General features: G+C 34.7%; 1 protein-coding gene across 6 annotated transcripts in view; it reads right to left on the bottom strand.

Annotated features, from left to right (window-relative positions):
- Window positions 1–25,480, bottom strand: part of ADK (adenosine kinase) — a 543,729-nt gene that overhangs the window by 444,076 nt on the left and 74,173 nt on the right. For 5 of the 6 annotated variants that reach the window (XM_005226479.4, XM_010820646.3, XM_005226480.5 and 2 more), the window contains 1 exon segment: window positions 25,057–25,110. The exons of the other annotated variant lie outside the window; for it this stretch is intronic. In XM_005226479.4, the coding sequence (XP_005226536.1) occupies window positions 25,057–25,110 (54 nt within the window). 6 annotated transcript variants of the gene reach the window in all.

Here is a 25,480-nt window from a genome sequence, read left to right as displayed (position 1 = left end):
AATGTAATGTTCAAATCTGTCTTTCCCATCAGACTATAAACTCTATGAGTGAAGAAAAATTATCATCTGATACGGTATCCAATGTCTGAAGTAGGCTTTACACACTGTAGGAGATTAATTAATGCTAATTAAATGAATAAACACATGAATTAATTAATAAATAGAAGAAAACCTCAGCATTCTTGAATAATGGGGAGATTAATTTGTACAATGACAATTTGACCAAGAAGTCCTTGCACTCAGTTCTGCTAGAATTTCTTAACTATTTAAATATCAAATACAACAATCTTATTTACACAGTGTAACAGAGGGCAAGATTCCACAGTGCCACAAATTTTATTTTGAAGAGAGAATACAGTCTACCTATCAACCAAAAACTATTTCTCCAACTTGGCTCATTTCTCTCATTCACTTCCTACCTGAGCCCTGTAGTTGCCAGGTCTTCAATAAATGTGTGACGAATAAATCAATCACTGTGTACGTCTGCATGTGCGAGTGCGTGCATGTACAACAAGACATTATAAAATCTCAGATCATTTTTGAAAGTATTAAGAATACACATGTTATACAGAGAAAGATATATGCATAGACAGAAAGACAGACACCCACTCACAAATGAAAATAAAGTCGAATATTTTGCTATAATCCATTTATTAATACTTCTAATAATAGTAAGAATATGTCTTTTCCTCTAGTATAACCCCCCCCCAAAAAGAGTTAAAAATATTAGACTTAGATCCCTCCCAGGCCAACACTGTTAAATTAAGAATATGTTTTAATGCTGCCATCATTTTGATTATACTACAAAGCAGCCTATAACTTATAAAACCAGCAAATTGAAAGAATTTCACAAAAATACTGATTATAGAATAGTTTATTTTGTTGTGATACTTGGAACAGATATGGAAAAAATGGTAATAAGAGGCAGAAAATATTTGTGATCATAATAATAAAACAAAACATATCTCAAAGTATCTTCAATTCAAAGTACATCTTCAAAATTGCTTTCATCTTCCTTTCTAATGTTTATCATTCCTTTCGCTTCTAAACTTCTGGTACCAATCTCTCATCTTTTCAAATGGCTTGTAATAAAAGGAACAAACAAAACACACAGTCCTTCAAGGAGAATCGATTATACTGCTCATGGCAACACCACAGATCCATGAAGTTTACTGACTAGTTAATAATATAAAAGTAAAATACATCTGCTAAGCCAATTACCTTTCTAAAATAAATTCTTATCATTTAACAAGGTATTTTCAACAAGTATATGCAAACACATAATAACAGAAAGCATCTTATGAAAGATCATCTAATTCAATTAACCTTAACTTCTCAATTCATTTGCCAACATTCCCACCACACAATCTGGTCCACAATTTAACACCTCCTGACACAGGGCACATAATACCTCCAAAAGAAACTGATTATATTTCTGTACTTCTTTACTACTAAAGAGTTTTCCTTTATCCAGCTAAAATGATCCAGTCTGTGTCAACTACCCATTGGTTCTTCTATACTTGAGGTTTTACAAATAAATCAATAAACCTAATATTTCCAAATGAAGAAAGTCCTTCAAATGACGAGGGCTATCATATATATCTCCTGATCCTCTCTCTTCAAGCTAAAGCTACCCAGGTTTTCCACCCATCTTCATGGTATGAATTTAAATTTCTTCAACAATTAAAAAAAAAAAAGAGAATGTTTTACAATTCACTCTTTCAAGCATGAAATTCAACATAAGAATAATGCATATCCACCAAAAGAGAATGTGGAATTATTATCCTCTTAATTTTTCAAACCTAAGAAGAGAATACCTCGTTATTCTACGAGTAGACTGCCATAAATGTCAAGGGAAGCTTGTAACCTACGTTTTATTGTGGATGAATGGCGAACAAACAAGAGTAGTAAAAGACTCTCTAAAACACAAGAGGCTACCTCTTTGACCTCAATTTTATTTTTTTGACACTAAGGCTACACTTTTTCATCTATCAATTCCCTTTTCTTTCTAGAAAGTTCATACTTTATAGCAAAGTCATATTAGAAATTTAATGTAAGAAAAATTTTTATTGTAGCTACAAAATCAGGTCAATATTCCCAATTTACTCATAGACTTAATAAAATCAGTTAAAATATCAAACTACAAAACAGTTTAAGAAACTCAAGAGTTGGTATTAGGTTGGAAAATATCTAAATAGCAAAACAGCTAGTAAAATAAATCAAGGCAGTCAGAAATCAGTGACATAAGTATCAGCTAAGCCAAAAACTGGTTGAGTATACTTGATTAAACTACTTCACCTCTCTAGAACACAGAGTACTCTCATCTGTGAAATGAAGATGAAAAATTAGGATCAGAAGTGCTCATAAACTTTGATCTCAGAACCTCTTTATACTTAAAAAAAAAAAAGTACTGAATACTTCAAAGAGCTTTTATATCTATCCCTGGTTACCATATTAGAAAATTTTTAAGATTATTAAATTTTATTAATTTATTGCCTTTAATAATAGAAGCATTAAATACCAAAACAAATAACATTTTATGGGGGAAAAAAACTATTTCCAAACGAAAAATCTTTAAGTGACATGAGTTACACTGTTTATTATTTTTGCAAATCTCTTTAATGTCTGGCTTAATAGAAGACAGCTACATCCTCATATGCTTATGCATTCAATCAATATCACATATCATGTAACCTCTGGAAAACTACTTACATTCATGAGAGAGTATGAAAAAGCAAGCAATATCTTACTATCATTTTGAAAATAGCTCTGCCTTCATGAACCCCTGGAAAAGGTATTACGAACTTCTCCTCAACAAAGAGGCCCTGAACCACACTTGGAGCACTATCAGACTAGACCATCTCTAATTCTCAAGATCCACATGAAACTAGACTGATGACAAGATTTGATATTTATAAAAAAAAAAAAAAAAAAACCTGAAAATACATTATCTTCACCATGATAGAATGTATCACTAATATCATTTTAAGAGAGTTCAATGAGATGGTCCTTTTAAAACCAACTATAAAAAGTCATATAAGAAAAGATGTTGAAGATTAAAAATAATGCAACAGAGTATACTATTATTATGGAAATCACTACACAGAGGAAATAAAATACAAAGGGAGTTATTATATTATGATGATTCACAATCTTCAGGTTGTAATATCAACTACATTAATATAACCATGATTAAACTATTCATTTGCAAAGTCTAAAAATACAAGAAAATCTACCATCTATATTTCCTAGCCTAAAGAGCTAAGTTTCATTCACTGACTCTGAAGTTGAAGGGGTTCAGAACAAGTCTCCCCAAAGATGTGTCACTTGAGCATTTGGATTATTTTGAGCTGGAGACAATCAATGCCCAAAAGACTCAAGAAGAGCTTTTTACCTCTCCCTTAAGTACCTAAAAAACATTCAGATAAGGGGCGTGGCTCAGAGACACAGCTACCAGAGATAATAGTTTATCTGAATGGACTATCTGTATGACATACAATTACCAAACATCTGCTCTTCTTATTGTCCTGTGAAATACCCTCCTCCCCTTTAAAGCCCCAGGCCCCCATCCCATTCCTTACCTCAAGAAGGCCTCAACTGCCAGGCTTGCCCTTGGGTTTCATATTTTATGGGGATCCCATACATAAGTAATTAAGTTTGGGGTTTTTTTTCCTGTAATCTTTCAACAATTGAATTACCAGACCAGCCAAAATAACCTAGAAAGGTATAGGAAAAAATTTTCCCTTCCTACAAAGTAATACGGGTATCTTTCCACAGAAGAAAGTAAAATATAAGAAATAAATGCAAGTTTAACCTCTAATTTCACATAGGCAAACAGAATCATTGTTGGCACAATCCTTTGGCAAATCCTTCTAACAGGACCTATACACCTTTATGCTTCAATCTCAAGGCCAGACACAAATATGGAGTGATAGTAAAACCAGAAAAAGTAAAGTATATTAAAATCCTAGAAATGCTCACTGATCTTTCCTATGTCACTGAAAAGTATATTTCATTAGCTAGCCATTTTAACTACAATGGATAGTCATTCAACTGCAGTATCTAAATGACTAGCGTGCCACACGGTTGCTTTCTTGTAATATACAAATTAACTTGGATCATTGTTATCCCTTGTAAAACTAATGAATTCAAGCCTAATCCTCTCTTCTCGATCTGAGAAATATTTAAGAATATATAAAATAATCAAAAGGTTTGCCTTACTTGTCAATAACTATGTAACTCAGTTGGGCAGTAATACTATTTACTTCAAAACAAAAAGAAAACTGAAATATAAATTTTGTTTTCATGCTTATGGAGTTATGACAGTTGATAGCATCACATTATGTAAAACTTAAGAATATCTACTTAATATAAAATAAAATTTAAAAAAAAAGTAAAAATAAATAAATAAAAGGTGCTAAAACACAGAAGGCCAATAAAAGAAACAAAGAGAAACCAAAAAAAAAAAAGAATATCTACTTAATATTTTTACACTAAATAGAAAGTTCTCTGCCATATTAACTGTAGCAATGGTCTATAACTCTGTTAAAACACATTACTATAACTTATATATGTAAATTTATTCTATATTCTATAAGCTTACAATACTTGAATACTTCTCTTCACTGAGCACTGAGATCTTCCACTTTTTAAAAATTTCTATATTCATCTTTCCTTTTCCCCCACAAACAAAACAGGCGAAATAGCACCATCTGGTGGATATCACCTTAGTTTTAAAATAAATTTCTACATTTACCTTATTAACTCTATTTTGGGAAAACTGCACAACAATAGGGACTCATTATAAAGTACTATAAATGAATAATAAACAGTGGCTTGATTAGCAAGCAAAAGTATACTTGAAAACTGAAATGAGATTATAGCATTGTTTTAATTACTAAGAAGTTAACCATTATTCTCAGGCCATTAAGGATAACATCTCCTCAGAACCTTTGGGTCTTTGTTTAAAAAGAAGGAAATGTCAATTTGTAATATAAAAATAATTTTATTTTTGATATAATCAATTCCGTTCAGTCGCTCGGTCGTGTCCGACTCTTTGCAGCCCCATGCACTGCAAAACACCAGGCTTCCCTGTCCATCACTACTCCTGAAGCTTGCTCAGACTCATGTCCATCAAGCTGGTGATGCCATCCAATCATCCTCTGTCGTCCCCTTCTTCCTCCTGCCTTCAATCTTTCCCAGCATCAGGGTCTTTTCCAGTGAGTCAGTTCTTCGCATCAGGTGGCCAAACTATTGGAGTTTCAGCTTCAACATCAACGAATTTTCAGGACTGATTTCCTTGAGGATAGACTGGTTGGATCTCTTCGCAGTCCAAGGGATTCTCAAGAGTCTTCTCCAACACCACAGTTCAAAAGCATCAATTCTTCGGCACTCAGCTTTCTTTATAGTCCAACTCTCACATCCATACATGACTACTGGAAAAACCACAGCTTTGACTAAACAGACCTTTGATATAATACATGTATACTAAATGAAGAGGATGAGATATGAGATACGAGATATGAGGATGAGATATGAGATAATCTTCAGAAAAAATAGGGAATTTGTTGGCAGTACAGTGGTTGGAACTCCAAGCTCTTGCTGCTGAGAGCCCAGGTTCAACTGTTGGTCAAAGAACTAAAGTCCCATAAGTTGCACACCACAGCCAAAGAAAAAAAAAGTATAAAAAAGAGAAGATAGTGCTCTGTGTTGTTTGTATTTATACTATGGTTCCCCACCCCACCCCCCACCCTGAACATGCTACAAGGTTTGTGGGATCTTAGTTCCCAGAGAATGAACCCAGGCCATAGGCAGTAAAAGCACAGAGTCCTAACCACTGGACCACCAGAGAATTCCCAGTGTTGATTTTTTTTAAATAAGTTTATCTAAGTAATCAACTAAATTAGTAAGGCTGATCTCAAGGCTGATTAACAATAAAACCTTTCTGAATACTAAGTACTGTGCTGGATAATGGTCAAAACATAAACTACATCATAATTTTATGAGGTAATGGTAACAACTATGGAAAGGAAAATAAACTAAAGACAAAAACCAGGACATTAATTATAGGCTTTCAAGGGTGAAATGGAGAATGAGAACAGGATCAAAATATTAAAAAGTCCCAAAAAAGGTAGCATATTTCTTGAGGCACTTTTTTATCTAAAAAGATAAAAATTGCGTGTTACATTTTTTCAGTAATTATTGGTTAACATACACACACAGTTTAACAAGAAAAAGGAACTACTGGTTACACAAAGTTAAGCACTATATACACAGTGGAAAGGAAACACAAACACACTGAAACATAAACCCATTTTCTCATGAGACTTACAATGCAGCTATCATTCTCCCCACTGACTAAGCATCCTGCAGATGCAGCAATTTTTCTCCCTTTTAGTTATGCTGTTGTTTCCTAACGTAAAGGAATTTAATATCTCAATTTATACAGCTTTTATATTAAAGATACCCCGACCAGTATTAACTTGAACTTAAATACAAACTTAAAGCAAAGCTCATCTTTGTTCCTTCCACTAAAATGATAAGAAACTTCCAAGGACATTTTTGGTACAAAATATCCATAATACACTGAAGTCTTTAAAGCAACAGAAATATTGAGCTGAACTATACCACCACACAAAGCCTGAGGAGGAAGACAGGAAAGAAGAAATTCTCTGTCTCTCTCACCCCCCAACACACATACTCACATATCCACACACAACTAACTCTGCCCTCTTCCTTCCCCTCTCCCTACCTTTCTCTCCATCTTTCCCCTTCCCCACTTCCTGACCTTTACTTGACAACAAATAAGGTGGAAGGATGAAATCAGCATGGGAATAAAATTATGCTCTAGAAATGTTCTGATAATTAATTCTATTTTTAAAAGGATTAAACTACAGACCAATCTTTTTCATATTTTCCTACAACATTCAAAACAAAGAAATCAGAATAATTTTATGCTGTTTAAAAATCCTTCTATAAATAAAAATTAAGAATACTATCATTCTGGATATCATGCTTAAAAAACTAACACTGTTTGCCTAAAATTCCTAAAGCATCATTTTCTTGAAAGACAAAAACAAGCAATTGGACCTTAAGGGAGCTTAAAGCAGAAGAAAGCTCTCGGCAGGTGATAGAACTAATGGGGGAAAGCCAGTTTCAGATCAACTGCTTCCGAGTCATGCGCTGCTGCTGCTGTTCAGTCCCTCGGTCTTGTCCCACTCTTTCCGACCCTGGGTACTGCAGCATATCGGGCTTCCCTGTCCTTTCTCATCTCCCAGAGCGGGCTCAAACTCACATCCACGATGTCATCGAACCATCAGTTATGCCAACCAACCTTCTCATCCTCTGTAGTCCCCTTCTCCTCCTGCCTTAATCTTTCCCAGAATCAGGGTCTTTTCTAATGCATTGGCTCTTCTCATCAGGTGGTCAAAGTATTGTAGCTTCAGCATCAGTCCTTTCAATGAATGTTCAGTGTTGATTTCCTTTAGGATTGACTGGTTTGATCTCCTTGCAGTCCAAGGGACTCTCAAGAATCTTCTCCAACACCACAGTTCAAAGGCACTAATTCTTCGGTGCTCAGCTTTCTTTATGGCCCAACTCTCATATCCATACATGACCACTGGAAAAACCATAGCTTTGACTATATGGACCTTTGTCCGCAAAGTAATGTCTCTGCTTTTCAATATACTGTCTAGGTTTGTCATTGCTTTTCTTCCAAGGAGCAAGCGTCTTTTAATTTCCTGGCTGTAGTCACCATCAACAGCCATTTTGGAGCCCAAGAAAATAGTCTGTCACGGTTTCCATTGTTTCCCTAGTCTGTTTGCCACGAAGTGATAGGGCCAGATGCCATGATCTTCATTTTCTGATGTCGAGGTTTAAGCCAACTTTTCCACTCTCCTCTTTTCGCCTTCATCAAGAGGCTCTATAATTCCTCTTTGCTTGTTGAAATTAGTGTGCTGTTATCAGCATATTTGAGGTTATTGATATTTCTCCCGGCAATCTTGATTCCAGCTTGTGCTTCATCCAGCCTAATATTTCGCATGATGTGCTCTGCATATAAGTTAAATAAGCAGGGTGACAATATACAGCCTTGACATACTCCTTTCCCAACTTGGAACCAGTCTGTTATTCTGTGTCCAGTTATAACTGTCCCTTCTTGGTCTGCAAACAGGTTTCTTAGGAGGCAGGTAACATGGTCTGGTGTTTCCATCTCTTTAAGAATTTTCCACAGTTTGTTGTGATCTACACAGTCAAAGGCTTTAGCATAGTCAATGAAGCAGAAGTAGATGTTTTCCCGCAATTCTCTAGCTTTTTCTATGATTGAACAACATTGGCAATTTGATCCCTGGTTCCTCTGCCTTATCTTAATCCAATCTGTATATATGGAAGTTGTCCTTTCACACAATGCTGAGGCCTACCTTGAAGGATTTTGAGCATTTCTTTGCTAGCATGTATTCCCTGGTGGCTCAGATGGTAAAGAGTTTGTCTGCAGTATGGGAGACCTGGGTTCAATCCCTGGATCAGGAAGATGCCCTGGAGAAGGAAATGGCCAATCACTCCAGTTATCCTTGCTGGAAAATCCCATGGACAGAGGAACCTGGCAGGCTGCAGCCCATAGGGTCACAAAGAGTCAGACACAATTGAGCAACTTCACTTTCACTTTTCACTTTGCAGTAGTTTGAACATTCTTTGGCAGTAGGCAGAGAGCAATTCATCCAATAGCCAACAGAGAACTATTAATGTGCCTTAATAACATGGTCAAACTAGATGGGACAAACTAGTCTCTTAGAAAGGTGGACAATCAATAGGACAGAAAAAAAAAATACTGCAACAAACATTAAACAAAGAATGTGAGCTGAAGATAAAGGGTGAGAATAAGGCAGGTGGTCCTAAGGTGCTACATTCTAGGAAGAATTCTAGGTGTAACATTCTAGGAAGAATTATGAAAAAAAAGAATATAGACGGTTAAAAGTTGCTAAGAGAGTAGCTGGCTAAGAGAGTAGATCTTAAAACTTCTCACCACAGGAAAAAAATTTGCACCTATGTTGGTGATGGATGTTAACTAGATGTGATCATTTTACAATATACACATGTATCTTCAAAATCCGGTGATAAACCATTAAGGAAAAGGACGTTAAAAAAGTATATATATACATATATACCTGAATCACTCTGCTGTACAACAGAAATTAACATTGTATATCAACTATATAATTAATTTTAAAAATATACATATATTGAATCATTATGTTGTACAGCTGAAACTAATACAGTGTTATATCAATTATATCTCAAGTTTTTTAAAAGATCATGAAGAGTATTGCTATATCAATAAAATAGTTCAATTATACTTTCAAATAATTCTGTTATCAAATTCAGTGAAGCTCAATAAATATAAAAAAATAAAAATCACCTCTGATGTTTTTTGTGCCACCATAATGTACACCTGTGTTTCTATAAACTATATTATACTTTAACAGAATAAATACGCTCAAAATTAACAAACAGTGTTCAAAGATAATTAACTTATAAAATTGTTTAAAAGCCGATTCATGCATCATCCTAATAACGTCCCTAGCTTTAAAGTTGACATCGATTTGCCCGTTTTTCCAAATTCATTTTGGAAGCTAGACACATTCACTTTGCCCTCATTCTAGTGGGGAAAACTTCCCTGAAGAGACAATTATACAACTCAATATTTAAATTTAAAATAATCTGAAGGAGAAAGGAGAAAAAGTAGAGGTTAAAGAAGTATCCACATTTCAACAAAGGAAAATTGGTGGTAGGATTTGATAATAAAGGATTTTCCCACAAGAACATAAGTTTATGGAAACTATGTATGTATTTCCTGCAAGTCTTTGAATTTTTTTTTTTTGTTGAATTCAATTTGAAAAGAAATAAATCCTTCTAGCGTGCAGAAATTTTGTTTGTGCCCTTTCTGCAAGACCCCTCCCCCCAAATTTCCCTTAATGACCATTTTCTTATCCAATTTAACACTGAAAAAGCTCTTTTAAAAAAGATAATTTAGAATATGATATATGGAAACCAGTTATACTTGCAGAAAATTTTTTTTTCAAAATCTTCCATCAGGTTTTTTCCTATCTCCTCTGGTCTTATCCCACACAGACCCTACAGACCTAGAAATCAAAAGTATCTCTGGCTTTCACAAATTAAATAAACATTAAAGTAGTAGGAATATTTGGGAAAGATGGTTTCCCTTTGTACTTGCTACTAAAATTTAGTATATACAAAGTGAGACTTTTTATAAAGGTAACATTTTCACACATACACACACACACACCAAAAAAAAAAAAACACTTAGAAGTGATTAGAACATAAAGCACAAGTTTTAAAGGAAAATTTTAAAATGTATTCTGGATAATGTTTCAATCATTTTGCAAAATGAAATAGCCAAGTTGCAATCTGAATGAAGTTCTACAGAGGGAGCTAGCATCACAAGGAAAAAAATTTATAATACACAGAACTTCAAGAAAAGACCTACTCAGTTAGAAATATTAGATTTCTATTCATCAACATAAACTTGGATTATACTCTAAGGGTTTTATACCTTGGCCATCAGCCAACTCCCCAAAAAACCACAATATTATCTACAAAGTATGGTATTTCTCTGGTAAATCACATTAAACTAATGAAATATAGCATCCACCACAACCAGAGTGTGTAGAGTAAATGTTTGTTTTAAATAACATCATTCTTCTAAAGAATTTCTTTAAATACTCTTTTTCTTAAGTCACTGAACTTAGGCAACGAAAAGGCAATAGAAAAAAAAACTGAAATCAAATTGGAGCCTACCTACCCTTTTCTACTATAAAACAAGTAATAGAGTCTCACCAAGCTTTAGTTTCCTGTAAAATGGGAATGACTGTATCTACCTCATAGGGTTGTTGTGAAGATTAAATTAGCACATAACAGTTAATTGAAATAACTGCTCTCATCCCTTACTCATGTTATTCAATTTTTCAATATTTTCTAAAAAGAAATCATTATAGATACTAGAGAAAATATTAATTATAGTCAGTAGTTTTCAAGAGCTACATTAGCTGCTAACAGACTAAAACTTCCCCGAAACTTCTAAATTCATATCATTTCCAAATAGTCTGACTCAATTCTTTAGGGAACTATACACTGTGTCAGCATAATCCTTTCATTATTTTTCAAGTTGATATCTGTCATAGCTTCACTCTCAAAATATTCTTGTCTGCCATAGACCAAGAAGAAAAAACAATTCGACACAGTAGTTTCTACTCTCTAAGACCCAGGTTGACCCTAGTAAGTATTTACCCAATTGATATCACATAGTAAAATGATGTCAAGTAAGTTCAGTCAGTTGAGTTCAGTCGCTCAGTCATGTCAACTCTCTGTGACCCCATGGACTGCAACACACCAGGCCTCCCTGTCCATCACCAATTCCCAGAGTTTACTCAAACTCATGTCCATTGAGTTAGTGATGCCATCCAACCATTTCATCCTCTGTGTCCCCCATCTCACACCTTCAATCTTTCCCAGCATCAGGGTCTTTTCAAATGAGTCAATTCTTTGCATCAGATGGCCAAAGTATTGGAGTTTCAGTTTCAGCGTCAGTCCTTCCAATGAACACCCAGGACTGATCTCCTTTAGGATGGACTGGTTGGATCGCCTTGCAGTCCAAGGGACTCTCAAGAGTCTTCTCCAACACCACAGTTCAAAAGTATCAGTTCTTCGGTGCTCAGCTTTCTTTATAGTCCAACTCTCAAATCCATACATGATTTCTGGAAAAACCACAGCTTTGACTAGATGGATCTTTGTTGGCAAAGTAATGTCTCTGCTTTTGAATATGCTGTCTAGGTTGGTCATAACTTTTCTTCCAAGGAGCAAGTGTCTTTTAATTTTATGGCTGCAGATGGTGACATCTGCAGTGATTTTGGTGCCCAAAAAAATAGAGTCTCTCACTGTTTCCATTGTTTCCCCATCTATTTGCCATGAAGTGATGGGACCAGATGCCATGACCTTAGTTTTCTGAATGTTGAGTTTTAAGCTAGCTTCTTCACTCTCCTCTTCCACTTTCATCAAGAGGCTCTTTAGTTCTTCTTCACTTTCTGCCATAAGGGTGATGTCATCTGCATATCTGAGGTTATTGTTATTTCTCCCGGCAATCTTGATTCCAGCTTGTGCTTCATCCAGCCCAGCATTTTGCATGATGTACTCTGCATATAAATTAAATAAGCAGGGTGACAATACACAGCCTTGACGTACTCCTTTTCCTATTTGGAACAGTTCCTACATGGAGCTGTTGTTCCATGTCCATTTCCAACTGCTGCTTCCTGACCTGCATACAGATTTCTCAGCAGGCAGGTCAGGTGGTACGGTATTCCATCTCTTTCAGAATTTTCCACAATTTATTGTGAGCCACACAGTCAAAGGCTTTGGCATAGTCAATAAAGCAGGAATAGATGTTTTTCTGGAACTCTCTTGCTTTTTCCATGATACAGCAGATGTTGGCAATTTGATCTCTGATTCCCCTGCCTTTTCTAAAACCAGCTTGAACATCAGGAAGTTCACGGTTCACGTATTGCTGAAGCCTGGCTTGGAGAATTTTGAGCATTACTTTCCTAGCATGGGAGATGAGTGCAACTGTGCGGTAGTTTGAGCATTCTTTGGCATTGCCTTTCTTCGGGACTGGAATGAAGACTGACCTTTTCCAGTCCTGTGGCCACTGTTGAGTCTTCCAAATTTGCTGGCACATTGAGTGCAGCACTTTCAGAGCATCATCATTTAGGATTTGAAATAGCTCAACTGGAATTTCATCACCTCCACTAACTTTGTTTGTAGTGAAGCTTCCTAAGGCCTACTGACTTCACATTCCAAGATGTCTGGCTCTAGGTGAGTGATCACACCATCGTGATTATCTGGGTCATGAAGATCTTTTTTGTATAGTTTTTCTGTGTATTCTTGCCATCTCTTCTTAATATCTTCAGCTTCTGTTAGGTCCATACCATTTGTGTCTTTTATTGTGCCCATTTGCATGAAATGTTCCCTTGGCATCTCTAATTTTCTTAAAGAGATCTTTAGTCTTCCCCATTCTATTGTTTTTCTCTATTTCTTTGCATTGATCGCTGAGGAAGACTTTCTCATCTCTCCTTGCTATTCTCTGAAACTCTGCATTCAAATGGGTATACCTTTCCTTTTCTCCTTTGCCTTTCGTTTCTCTTCTTTTTTCAGCTATTTGTAAGACCTCCTCAGACAACCATTTTGCCTTTTTGTATTTCTTTTTCTTGGCAATGGTCTTCATCACCACCTCCTGTACAATGTCACGAACCTCCGTCCATAGTTCTTCAGGCACTTTATCAGATCTAATCCCTTGAATCTATTTGTCACTTCCACTGTATAACTGTAAGGGATATGACTTAGGTCAAACCTGAATGGTCTAATGGTATTCCCTACTTTCTTTAATTTAAGTCTGAATTTGGCAATAAGGAGTTCATAGTCTGAGCTACAGTCAGCTGCTGGTCTTGTTTTTTGCTGACTGCATAGGCCTTTTCCATCTTTGGCTGCAAAGAATATAATCAATCTGATTTCATTATTGACCATCTGGTGATGTCTATGTGTAGAGTCTTCTCTTGTGTTGTTGGAAGAAGGTGTACGCTATGACCAGTGCGTTCTCTTGGCAAAACTCTATGAGCCTTTGCCCTGCTTCTTTCTGTACTCCAAGACCAAATTTGCCTATTACTCCAGATGTTACTTGACTTTCCACTTTTGATTTCCAGTCCCCTATAATGAAAAGGACACCTTTTTGGGGGTGTCAGTTCTAGAAGGTCTTATAGGTCTTCATAGAACCATTCAACTTCAGCTTCTTCATCATTATTGGTAGGGACACAGACTTAGATAATCGTGATATTGAATGGTTTGCCTTGGAAACGAACAGAGACCATTCTGTCGTTTTTGAGACTGCATCCAATTATTGCATTTCGGACTCTTTTGTTGACTATGATGGCTACTCCTTTTCTTCTAAGGGATTCTTGCCCACAGTAGTAAATAGAATGGTCATCTGAGTTAAATGCATCCATTCCAGTTCATTTTAGTTCGCTTATTCCTAAAATGTCAATGTTCACTCTTGCCATCTCCTGTTTCACCACTTTCAATTTGCCTTGATTTGTGGACCTAACATTCCAGGTTCCTACGCAATATTGCTCTTTACAGCATCGTATTTTACCTCAAGTAAATTATTTGCAACAAAACATCAATGAACTTAACCTGAACTAAAAAGCTCTGGACAAAGTTTTAGGTATCTTATCCTTCCCCACTAAAAAAACAAAGAGGTAGAAAGCAAAAAAAGACTACTACCATTTTTTTCTGAACTATTTTATACTAAAACTCAGAAACTATATTCAGAGGAATTACAAAACAGACTAAAAGAGAAGTAGTTAAAGAAACTATTTGCTTAATGGATAATAATGAAATAGCAAAGCACTAATCTTAGTCCAGTCCATTCTCTTGGCAAAACTCTATTAGTATTTGCCCTGCTTCATTCTGTATACCAAGGCCAAATTTGCCTGTTACCCAAGGTGTTCCTTGACTTTCTACTTTTGCATTCCAGTCCCCTGCTGCAATTCATAGGGTCGCAAAGAGTCTGACATGACTGACCGACTGAACTGAATTGAATCTTAGCCCGCAATGACATGTGAAAGACAGCTAAGCTTCCCTAAGAGCAGAAGCTAGTTCAAGAGTATTTTTATGAACATTATCATACTCAAAAAAACCTACTTCACAACTAACCTTTATGGTCCCTTATAGTTCAAAAAGTTTTTCACATACATGTGGCAGCTGTGCTCAATCATGTCCAACTCTTTGTGACCCCATGGACTGTAGCCCACCAGGCTCCAGTATATATTTCACATATATAATTTCATCTAATCCTCATTAAACCTAACAAGATAAAGCAAAAGTATCTTTATTTTACAAATGAAGATGTTATATTCAGGAGATGAGGTGATTAACCCAAGTACGGTAGCATACCAACTAAACTACATTTCCCAGAATTCTTTTCCCTATGTGGTTTTAAGTTGGGATTAACTACAAGAGATATTTATGTACAATTTGGGAGGTACAAGTGAAACATCAGCCGTTTCACTCCAAAGGCAGCTACTGGTTTAGAGGTAGTGAAGACAGAAAGGTATGGGTAGAATTCCAACTTATTTTTATTTATCCCCACTCCACCTCCAGCTCACCTTCCCAACCAAGCCCAAACTCATCACCAAATCCTCTACTGAAAATACACTGAAGTAGTAGCTTCAGAGAGCCAACAATGCACCAACTCTTCACAGTTCACTCCAACAGCTGGGCGTGCCTAGTTGCTTCTTGAAAGCTCCAATTCCTTAACCTACACACCACGACTGGTCTGTGATTTTTCTCTAATCCTTTTTGGCCCTTTATTTCCCTAGTTTTTCTCACAATGAACAAGGTTTACTCCCTATAATAGGTTTCTTATTACTCATAGCAGAACTGAGTCTTAACTGATACACCAAGGTTACAATCTGTAGCAAAACATATGTTAACCCTGTTTCTTCTAACACTAAGTCTAGAGCACCATTTATTTCATCAAAACAAAAGGCGGCAATTTAGGATAAATCCTTTGAGGCTTTAAGGTTTCACCACTAATAACATACATTTTTCATTCATCTAGCATATACGCATGAATATATGACCAAGTCTAATACTAAAATTATCTCATAAAGGAAGAACTCATAAAGGAGTTCTTCTCCTTTATGATAGGGCTAATAATTTTCTTTTAAACAATAAAACATTTACACAAACATTTCAAAAGTTTCATAATCCAAGTATAACAACAGATAAGAAGAAACTACGAAATTCTAGAATTCTAAACTGATAACACAGTCAAAAATTCACCGGAAGGGTGAACTCAGGTCACAGATTAGTTTAGAATCATTTTTTCAGTTCAGTTCAGTCGCTCAGTTGTGTTCAACTCTTTGCGACCCCATGAACCATAGCACCTCAGGCCTCCCTGTCCATCACCAACTGCCGGAGTCCACCCAAACCCATGTCCATTGAGTCGGTGATGCCATCCAACCATCTCATCCTCTGTCATCCCCTTCTCCTCCTCCCTTCACTCTTTCCCAGCATCAGGGTCTTTTCAAATGAGTCAGCTCTTCACATCAGGTGGCCAAAGTACTGGAGTTTCAGCTTCAGCATCAGGCCTTCCATTGAACACCCAGGACTGATCTCCTTTAGGATGGACTGGTTAGATCTCCTTGCAGTCCAAGGGACTCTCAAGAGTCTTCTCCAACACCACAGTTCAAAAGCATCAATTCTTCGGCACTCAGCTTTCTTTATAGTCCAACTCTCACATCCATACATGACCACTGGAAAAACCATAGCCTTGACTAGACAGACCTTTGTTGACAAAGTAATGTTTCTGCTTTTTAATATGCTGTCTAGGTTAGTCATAACTTTCCTTCCAAGGAGTAATCTGTAACTGGAGAAGGAAATGGCAAACCACTTCAGTATTCTTGCTTTGAGAACCCCATGAACAGTATGAACCATTTGTAGTTGCCTGAAATAATTTCAATCAATGCTAGTTTGGGATTCTTACAAAAGTCACCTGATTAGTTTAAAAAAAAAAAAAAAGGGAACAAAGAATCTGAAATTACATTTAGTAATTCCTAGAGGCACAGCTTCAGAAGCACACATGATAATGTTATTATATGGCACCTTTTAAAGATCAACTTAAAAAGCAATATAGTGAACAGTTACTGTACAAAGATCATGACTATACATTAAAAAATCAATTAAAAAATATTTCCCAAACAACAACACAAAATGTTTCCCATGTAAGAGGCATTGGTAGCTTAGAATAAAATGTCCTACGAAAGTATTATACATGAAATCAAACAACTTGGATCAAAGAAGACTGCTGTGTTCTAGAGAAAACAGTTCCAGTGGTGATTAGATTATGAAAATTCTGGATATTCAAACAAATAACAAGTAAAAAAGGAAAAATAATTTAAATATCATTTCACATTATATGTGATTATAATATGTATATAACGAAACTAAATTACAAGTACAAATTTGACATTTTGTAAACTTCTCTAAAAGTTTTTAGAATTGAGTTGGCCAAAAAGCTTTGTATTATACCCTCTCCTTGGAAGAATAAGTGCCTTGTATTTGGAATTCAGATACACGTAGCATTTATTTGATTAACTGTCCTCAACTCACTCAGTGAGTCTGAGGTAGTTCCTAAAGCCATAATACTGTAAAATTAATTAGCCATTGAGCCTTGATACAGTTGAGTTCATTATAATCAGTGAATCTGCCAATGAGTATCAACCCCATTTATTAAAAAAAAAAAATCATATTCTCAAGGAGCTGCTTGGTGTGATAAAAAAGCAATTAATTGGGAATCAGGAGATTTGGATTCTGGTCCAATGCTGTAATTAAAGGGCAGGGTAACCCAATTCTAGGGCTCATTTCTAGAATCTTGCATTCTATAATGTAAAAGATATAAAACACTAACCATGTAACCTCATTGCTGGTCCTAGATGTTCTTTATTTCAGTTTTGACTTTTCACTTCCCAGGCTTTCTTTTATCTCTTTGGTATTTGCAATGAACAAAATCTATCAACTTTATAGGCAAACATTCTTATATTACTCTTACAAAACAATCCTGATATTTTCAAAGAATTACTAAGTCACACCATTAATAATAATGAATTTAGGAACATATCAGACAATGCTATTGATTGTCTCCAACGGCTCTGAACATGTTTTCAAACGTGCCACTTAAATACTTAAAAATCTTCCCTACTGGTTAATAAACTGGGCATTGTTAACAACTCTAAGAAATTCTGATGTTTTGACACTGAATCAAAGATTAAGGTCTAACAGTGTCTTTCCCCAGTGGCTCAGACAGTAAAGAGTCTGCCTGCAATGCAGGAGACCCAGGTTCCATCCCTAGGTGGGGAAGATTCCCCTGGAGAAGGAAATGGCAACCCATTCCAGTATTCTTGCCTGGAAAATCCAGGGATGGAGGATATAGTCCATGGGAGGCTATAGTCCATGGGGTCACAAAGAGTCGGACACGACTGAGCGATTTCACTTTCTTTCCAATACTTCTACTTCATACCTCTTACATAATTCATTCATTTTCTCCCATTTCATCATAACCCTAAACTGATAAAAACTTAAATATATTATACTTATTGCAAGACAAAAATTTTTTAATTCAAGGACTAATTCTAACAAATTAATACAATTTTCAACACAAAAAAACAGTCAATAAGGAGAATTCATTCAGTAACAATAAGTAAAATATGCTCCATATCTAGAAGAGCATGAACTGTTCTAGAGGTAAAGGTAAAAATTCACCCTTTATCTTGGCAACTATATTTAAAAGCCAAGTAAATAAATGTGAATCTCTTCTAAAAAGAGGCTTTCCCCATGCTTTATGGAGTACAGGAAACTGAAAAACAATTCTCAGATATCAAGTTACTTCTGTATGTGCTAAACAGCATGAATTCTTTTGAATTTACTTATATTTGCCTTTGAAATTTATCTCTTACTCAAGCCAATTTTTATCTTTCCTTATCTGAATCTTTATGATCTGATCTCAATATTCTGTTCAATGTAATATAGATTTATATATTCATAAATAAAAACAAGAGTTCTATTTCCTATAACTGTAGATGTCCAACAGTAAGAGAATGCACTATTACAAAGTCTCTAATTACAAAACTTTTAAAATGTGAACTATTAACTGGGGAGTAAGTCTACATTGATCAATGTTTCACTTTAAACACTGCCTAGCATAGCAATTGGTAAGTAGGTGAAAAAAGACTTATTCAATGAAATAGTGATATTTTTCTCATTTATTTTAAGTATCTCCACCTAGAAAACTAAAACTCTAGAAGACTGAGGAAAATCTGTAGAAGACTAATGAAACCAATTCATTATTGGATCACATACAGTGCAAAGTATAAATTCTATACTTTTGGATTAATCAGATCCCAAATTTAATTTCTTGGCCTTCCCCACTTAAAAATCACCTCTTAGCATCTTCAGTACACAGAAAAACAGCAACTTGAGAAAAGCCATTATGCTTAAAACAAACAAGTGTCACTTTCGTTGCTGACCAATCTTCCCTGTTTTCGTGCATGTCAGTCTTCCCCAAACAAGGAAATAACAAGTACACGTGACTAAATGTATATGGAGTCTGAATTATGACATCTTGGGTACTAAGAATATTTTAAGTAAAAGCATACTTAATATTTACCACAAAGTAATATCAAAATAATGTTATTATACTCTCCTATTGGCATATAAGGAATTAATGTAGACTTTCAATAGGTCAGTTAATTTAATGTTGCATTTTTACAACTTAAATCAAGATTTTCAGATTATAATTAAAAAGCAAATAATACTGTTTTATAGGAATAAAGCATGGAATTATTAATTTGGATAATTTTATTTGTTTTATAGCTACACCTCTTATGATATTTTTAAAAGCTTGGTCTTAAACATAAAGAGATCTCAGCTATTTTAAGTATAAAATACAAATGAAATTATTTATAAGCAGCTTTCATGAAGGGCTGCTGCTGAGTTTTTTTAAATTAATATTCTGTTCTGACAGTGGCATACCCAACTGAAAGTTTTCTTAGGTGTACAGGTCAAAAACTACAGAGAACCAGCAGTCAAAAGAATTAAGATAATCAACCAATGCCAAATCAATCAAGCATGCACTAACAAATGTAAGATCGTTGTTGCATAAGCACTAGTTATTAAGAAAGAAGACTTCATTTTGCACTAAAAAAAAAATTAAGTTGTGTCATTTCAACCTTTAGACCCTCATTTTTATGTTTCCTAACTTAGATCACCAATTATGATCATAAAGTTGAAAAAGTTCATCCTGAAACAGATAATATATTTAATAACCAATTTAAATTTAGGGAATTTATCACTTTCATTCTTTTTTCTGGTTACAGAATTAACACAACCCGTTAGAGAAGATTTAAAACACACATAAAAGGACAAGGAAAAAACCCAAAAGTCACCCACAACCGAACCACCCTCAGTCCTACTATTCTACCACAGTTCTCTTCTATGATATCTGTAAGCAAGCTTTTTCAATTACTTAATCATTGTGATATTAAATATTTTCCTAAAAACATGTTAACAACTGCATAATATTCTATACAGTTAACTATTTAACTGCACTGGAAAAAGAGAATAAGTCATTTAAGATTAATCCAAGAGTATGGCACTTGCCTTTTAAAACAGTTGAAAAATTTGTGTTTTCTGTAAAATGTGTATATATTAAGTATTTAAATCCTAGTAAGATTCTAGACTCCTTTCCAACATCTTTTTTAAATTTAAATAAAGTAAAGCAAAGAGTAATCTAGAAAACATGCAATTTTTTAATGCTAAATAGTGACAAAATAAAAGGTCTAATCAAAAAATCTGCTTCAATCAATAAAGCAACTGTATTTTCCTGTCATATCATACAATTTTTTGTAGAGTATTTGCATTAAATTAATCTTTCATCACACTACACACCTTGAAGAGTTTCTCTACTAATTATGACAAATTTGAGCTAAATACCTACCTCTCTTTTCCAGTCTCTGGAATGGCCTAATAATACTCATTTTAACCACGGCTGGCAAAGATTAGGAATATACCTAATTTTCCTACACAGCTAATTATGGAGAAATGGTAGAAAAATAATAACTCCAATATACTTTTAGTGATAAATGTTAACTTACAAAAATAATTATTATGTAATATATTCAAAGAGAAATAATCTACAAGAAGAATGCAAATACAGAAGATTTTCCATTGCGAGAAGAAAAAATCATCTATCCAAATTTAACACATTCAAGGGGAAAATATGATGTGAAACCCTCAATCTTTTGTTTCTAAATTCAGTCATAAAAAGTGGTATTAATATTCATGTAGCCTAAAGTCAAGCAAAACTTCTTCACTGAGAACTACAACGCACTGCTGAGAATTAAAGAAGAATTAAACACTGTTAAGATGTCACTTTTCTCTGAAATAGATTCAACACCCCCATGATAATCCCAAAAGGTCTCTGTGAGGAAACTGATAAGCCGATTCTAAAATAAAAGCCAATGTAAAGGATCTAGTATATTCAAAGTAATCTCATAAACAAAGCTGAAGGACTTATAGCAACTGACTTCAATATTCACTATACTGTGTTACTGGCATAGAGTGACAAGTAAATCAACAGAACAGAATAAATCCATATTTCTAAGGTTATTTGATTTTCAGCAAGAGCATCAAAGCAATTCAGTAGACAAGTAAAGTCTATTCAGCAAATGGTGCTGAAGTAACTAGATATCCATCTAGGTAAAGAAAAATGAACCTCAACATCTACCTCACATCATAGACAAATATTAACACATAACAGATCACAGACCTAAACAAAAGAAGCTCAAATCACAGTTTTTAAAGAAAAATATGAGTATCATCATAAATTGAGGGCAGGCAAAAGTTTTTTAGAGGAACATAGAAAGCAATAATCATAAAGGCAAAAACTGATAAATTAGACTTTATAAAAATTTAAAACTTCCTTACCAAAAGAAACTATTAAGGGGAAAAGGTATGCCTGGGACTGCTGACATAGACTGGTACCCAGAATATATACAGAATTTCAACAACTCATCAATAAAAAGACAAAACAATCCAATGTTTTTCATCAGCAAAAGATTTTACAGATTCTTCACCAAAGAAAATACATATGGCCAATTAGCAAATGAAAAAATGCTCAATATCAATTGTCACCATGGAAATGAAAATTAAACCACAATGAAATGCAACTACATATCCACCAAAATACCTAAAATTAGCAAGACCATCAAACACCAAATGTTGATGAGGATGAAGAGCAACTAGAACTCTCACATATCGCTGTCAGGAATGTAAAACAGTCCTGCTTCAGAAGAAAATCTAGTCGTTCCTTATAGAACCAAATATAATGTTACCCTATATCCTAGTGACTCAGCAGCAAATCTACTCGAGTAATTTTCCATGAGAAATAAAAACATGTTCACCAAAAGACTTGTACAAAAATATTAACAGCAACTTTATTCATAGCAGCCAAAATGAAAGTAAACAGCCTAGATGTCCACCAATAAGAAAGCAGATAAACCATGGAATGTTAATATGCAATAAAAACAAATTAATTCATACAACATGAAAGAAGCTAAAAACATACTGAGTGAAAGAAGCACTATATAAAACAGAACAGACATATGACTCCATTAGTAAGAAATTTCAGAATAGGAAAACCTTAATCTATAGTTGAAAAAGAATCATAATATTCCTTTCGGAGGGTAGGAGCAGAGAGTGACTACAAAGAGGAAGAAGGGAAGAATTTTCGGGGGTGGTGATAATGTTCTTCATAGAGAACTGGGTCACAAACATTCATGTATCTGTCAAAACTCAGCAAATGTACACTGAAGATTTGTGTGTTTCAATATATGAATATTTTTACATGTAAATACAAAAAACTTTAAAAGACTGAACTCTAGGTGACGGTATGCATGTTGAAATACTTATGGGGAAACATACTGATGTCTGCAATTTACTTTTGAGATATATTAAAAAAGCAGATGAATTCATGGATGGACAAAAGAATGGACAGGTAAAAAAGTAAGTAGAGTAAAATGTCAATGATAAAATCTAGGTGGTGAGTATATGGTTAATTATATACTGTACATTTTTCATAATAAAGTCAAAGAAAAACATCAGTTTATCCTTGAGGGTCAACTATATCATAGATGGCTAGAGAAATTGTAAATGAATGACATTAATATGGGTTACATATTAAATAATATCAAAATATTTACACTATTGCAGTTTTCTGGTATTTTTAATATTGGTCATAGTACTGGAGTAGGTAGCCTTGTCCCTTCTCCAGGGGATCTTCCCAACCAGAAATCGAATCAGGGTCTCCTGCACTGCAGGCAGATTCTTTACTAGTTGAGCTACCAGGAAATCCCCAAAGAACTTCTAGGTTGACCACCTAATTCCCAAACCAAAAAAGCTCTGCTATAAGACCTATAAATAACAAGCAATCAACCAATGGTACAGTTACAATCATGTACCCTCATTCACAATTTCTAGTTATAAAGAAAAAAATTATATAAAACTCCTTGACAATAAATTTGAGAACCCACTTGGAGATCATAATTAAATGAATTATAACTAAATGAATCATAATTAAATGAATTTTATAACAAATATAAAAACACTGGTAAAAGGCTAATATTAACAATGGGATATACCAACATTAAGAACTCTTAGAGAAATCCTTTCCCTACACATTGAGCCTACCATTTTATGATTAATATGATGGAAGGCTAACATAATAATGAGATATATCAATTGTAAGAACTCTTAAAGAAATCCTTTCCCTGCACACCGAGCCTACCATTTGATGATTAACACTTTTCTACAATCTCTTCAATAAGAGAAAAGGAAGAAAATAATTTGGAAAAGATCCAGGACGCAGTTTTTTTAAGCAGTTAAAAGTACTCAGAAAAATCATTATTTAATCTTGGGAAGAAAATAAGAGTCTTGGAAAGTACTTAATCTACAGAAAGTTATTCTCCATAAACATGGGTACAAATGAAGATTTCATTTAAACTAAACAGCAAGGAACTTGAATTAGATGTCAAACATCAAGGAAACAACCAAGGAAGTCTGTAAAATTCACCAATGTATTTATAAACAGGATAGAACCTTAACTATCACTGAGAGTAAATGTGGTCTGCACAACACTGTAAGTCAACTATACTTCAATTCTAAAAACATATAATAATAATACTAATAATGTTAAGTCCAACCTAAAGGTACAGTAAGCCTCAAACTCTTAGCTCTACATTATTACTTGATATTAAATACTTGCATGATAATTAATGTTATCAGAACTTTATTATTGCATGATGGAGAAAAAAAGGTAGACTACTAGAAAAGAGAACCATATAATTTTTTTTTTAGCTTCCATCCTGGAACAATCCTATGATATTGAAAAATAAGAGATGAATTTTTAAAACTACCAAGTCTGTAATTTTTAGCTAAAAACCTCACAGTTCCTGTAACACAGTAATTTTTTTTAGATACTACCATAGGGCAGAAAAACAGCAACAGAGATATTCCAAAATCATGTATACAGTTACTTTACCTGAAAGAGAGAATCCTATGAATACCAAAAATTTTTAAAGAAACAAAGTTATATTCACATCTACAATTTTAAAGTGTTTTTTTAACCTTGTGCTAAACAAGCTTAAGCATTTACTTTTTCGTAAGGTGACAAAATCATGTCTCCACCTTAAGCACAGGGTGGAAGTCAACTGAGCAAGAGCCAAAATTAACAATGACAATTTAATACTTTATCTGGGGAAAGAAACAAAACAACTTATTTCCCAATATGCCCTTAGTCCAGATGATGGGATCAGTTCAGTTCAGTTCAGTCGCTCAATCGTATCCAACTCTTTGCAGCTGCATGAATCTCAGCACACCAGGCCTCCCTGTCCATCACCAACTCCCGGAGTTCACCCAAACTCATGTGCATCGAGTCAGTGATGCCATCCAGCCATCTCATCCTCTGTCGTCCCCTTCTCCTCCTGCCCCCAATCCCTCCCAGCATCAGGGTCTTTTCCAATGAGTCAACTATTCTCATGAGTGGCCAAAGTATTGGAGTTTCAGCCTCAGCCTCAGTCCTTCCAATGAACACCCAGGACTGGTCTCCTTTAGGATGGACTGGTTGGATCTCCTTGCAGTCCAAGGGACTTGCAAGATGATGGGATACAATTAGTATTAAAACATATTATAATGTGCATGTGGTAACAACTTTGTTAACCTTATGTAGTATAAATTATCCTAATCCTACTAGGATTAAGAACATACTACTAGTTACATCTTTAGATTTTAAAACCTCATGGAATTTTAAAAATCAGATTGTTTACACATCTAATCCACAGACAGAGTCTAAATTATGGATAGCCTAGGGTTTAATGCACTTACAGTTCCTTATGTTTCTCTTCAGCCAAAATCTGGTCATTAGGTTTAAGAGAATACCTGTAACACAGAAACAAAAATATACTAGTAAAATAAACATATGAGTATGTTTGCCTCATGGACATCTGACTGTAGTCTCTACATACAGCCAGTTGAACCCAAGCAAATAAACACTACTACACTGATAACAGGTCTCTATCTTAATTGAAAAAACATGTGTGAGTTCTTTGATGCTCTATTAGTCACTTCCACCAACACCACCTCAGTAAGGAAAGGGAGATGTACTTGACCATGCTTTTAAAAAATGAGGTATCTTCAATATTCTTCTGTAGTGACTCATCCATAATGTTACATTTATCCAGCAGTACAAAATTCAAGAAACTACTCCAAGGTTAAGATTTAATAGTTCACAAAACAATACAAAGTTATT

Source organism: Bos taurus, chromosome 28, assembly GCF_002263795.3.
Source record: "Bos taurus isolate L1 Dominette 01449 registration number 42190680 breed Hereford chromosome 28, ARS-UCD2.0, whole genome shotgun sequence".
In the NCBI taxonomy this organism is placed as follows: Eukaryota; Metazoa; Chordata; class Mammalia; order Artiodactyla; family Bovidae; genus Bos; species Bos taurus.
Note: the sequence above shows the minus strand (reverse complement) of the source record. Positions and strands in the feature narration are given on the sequence as shown.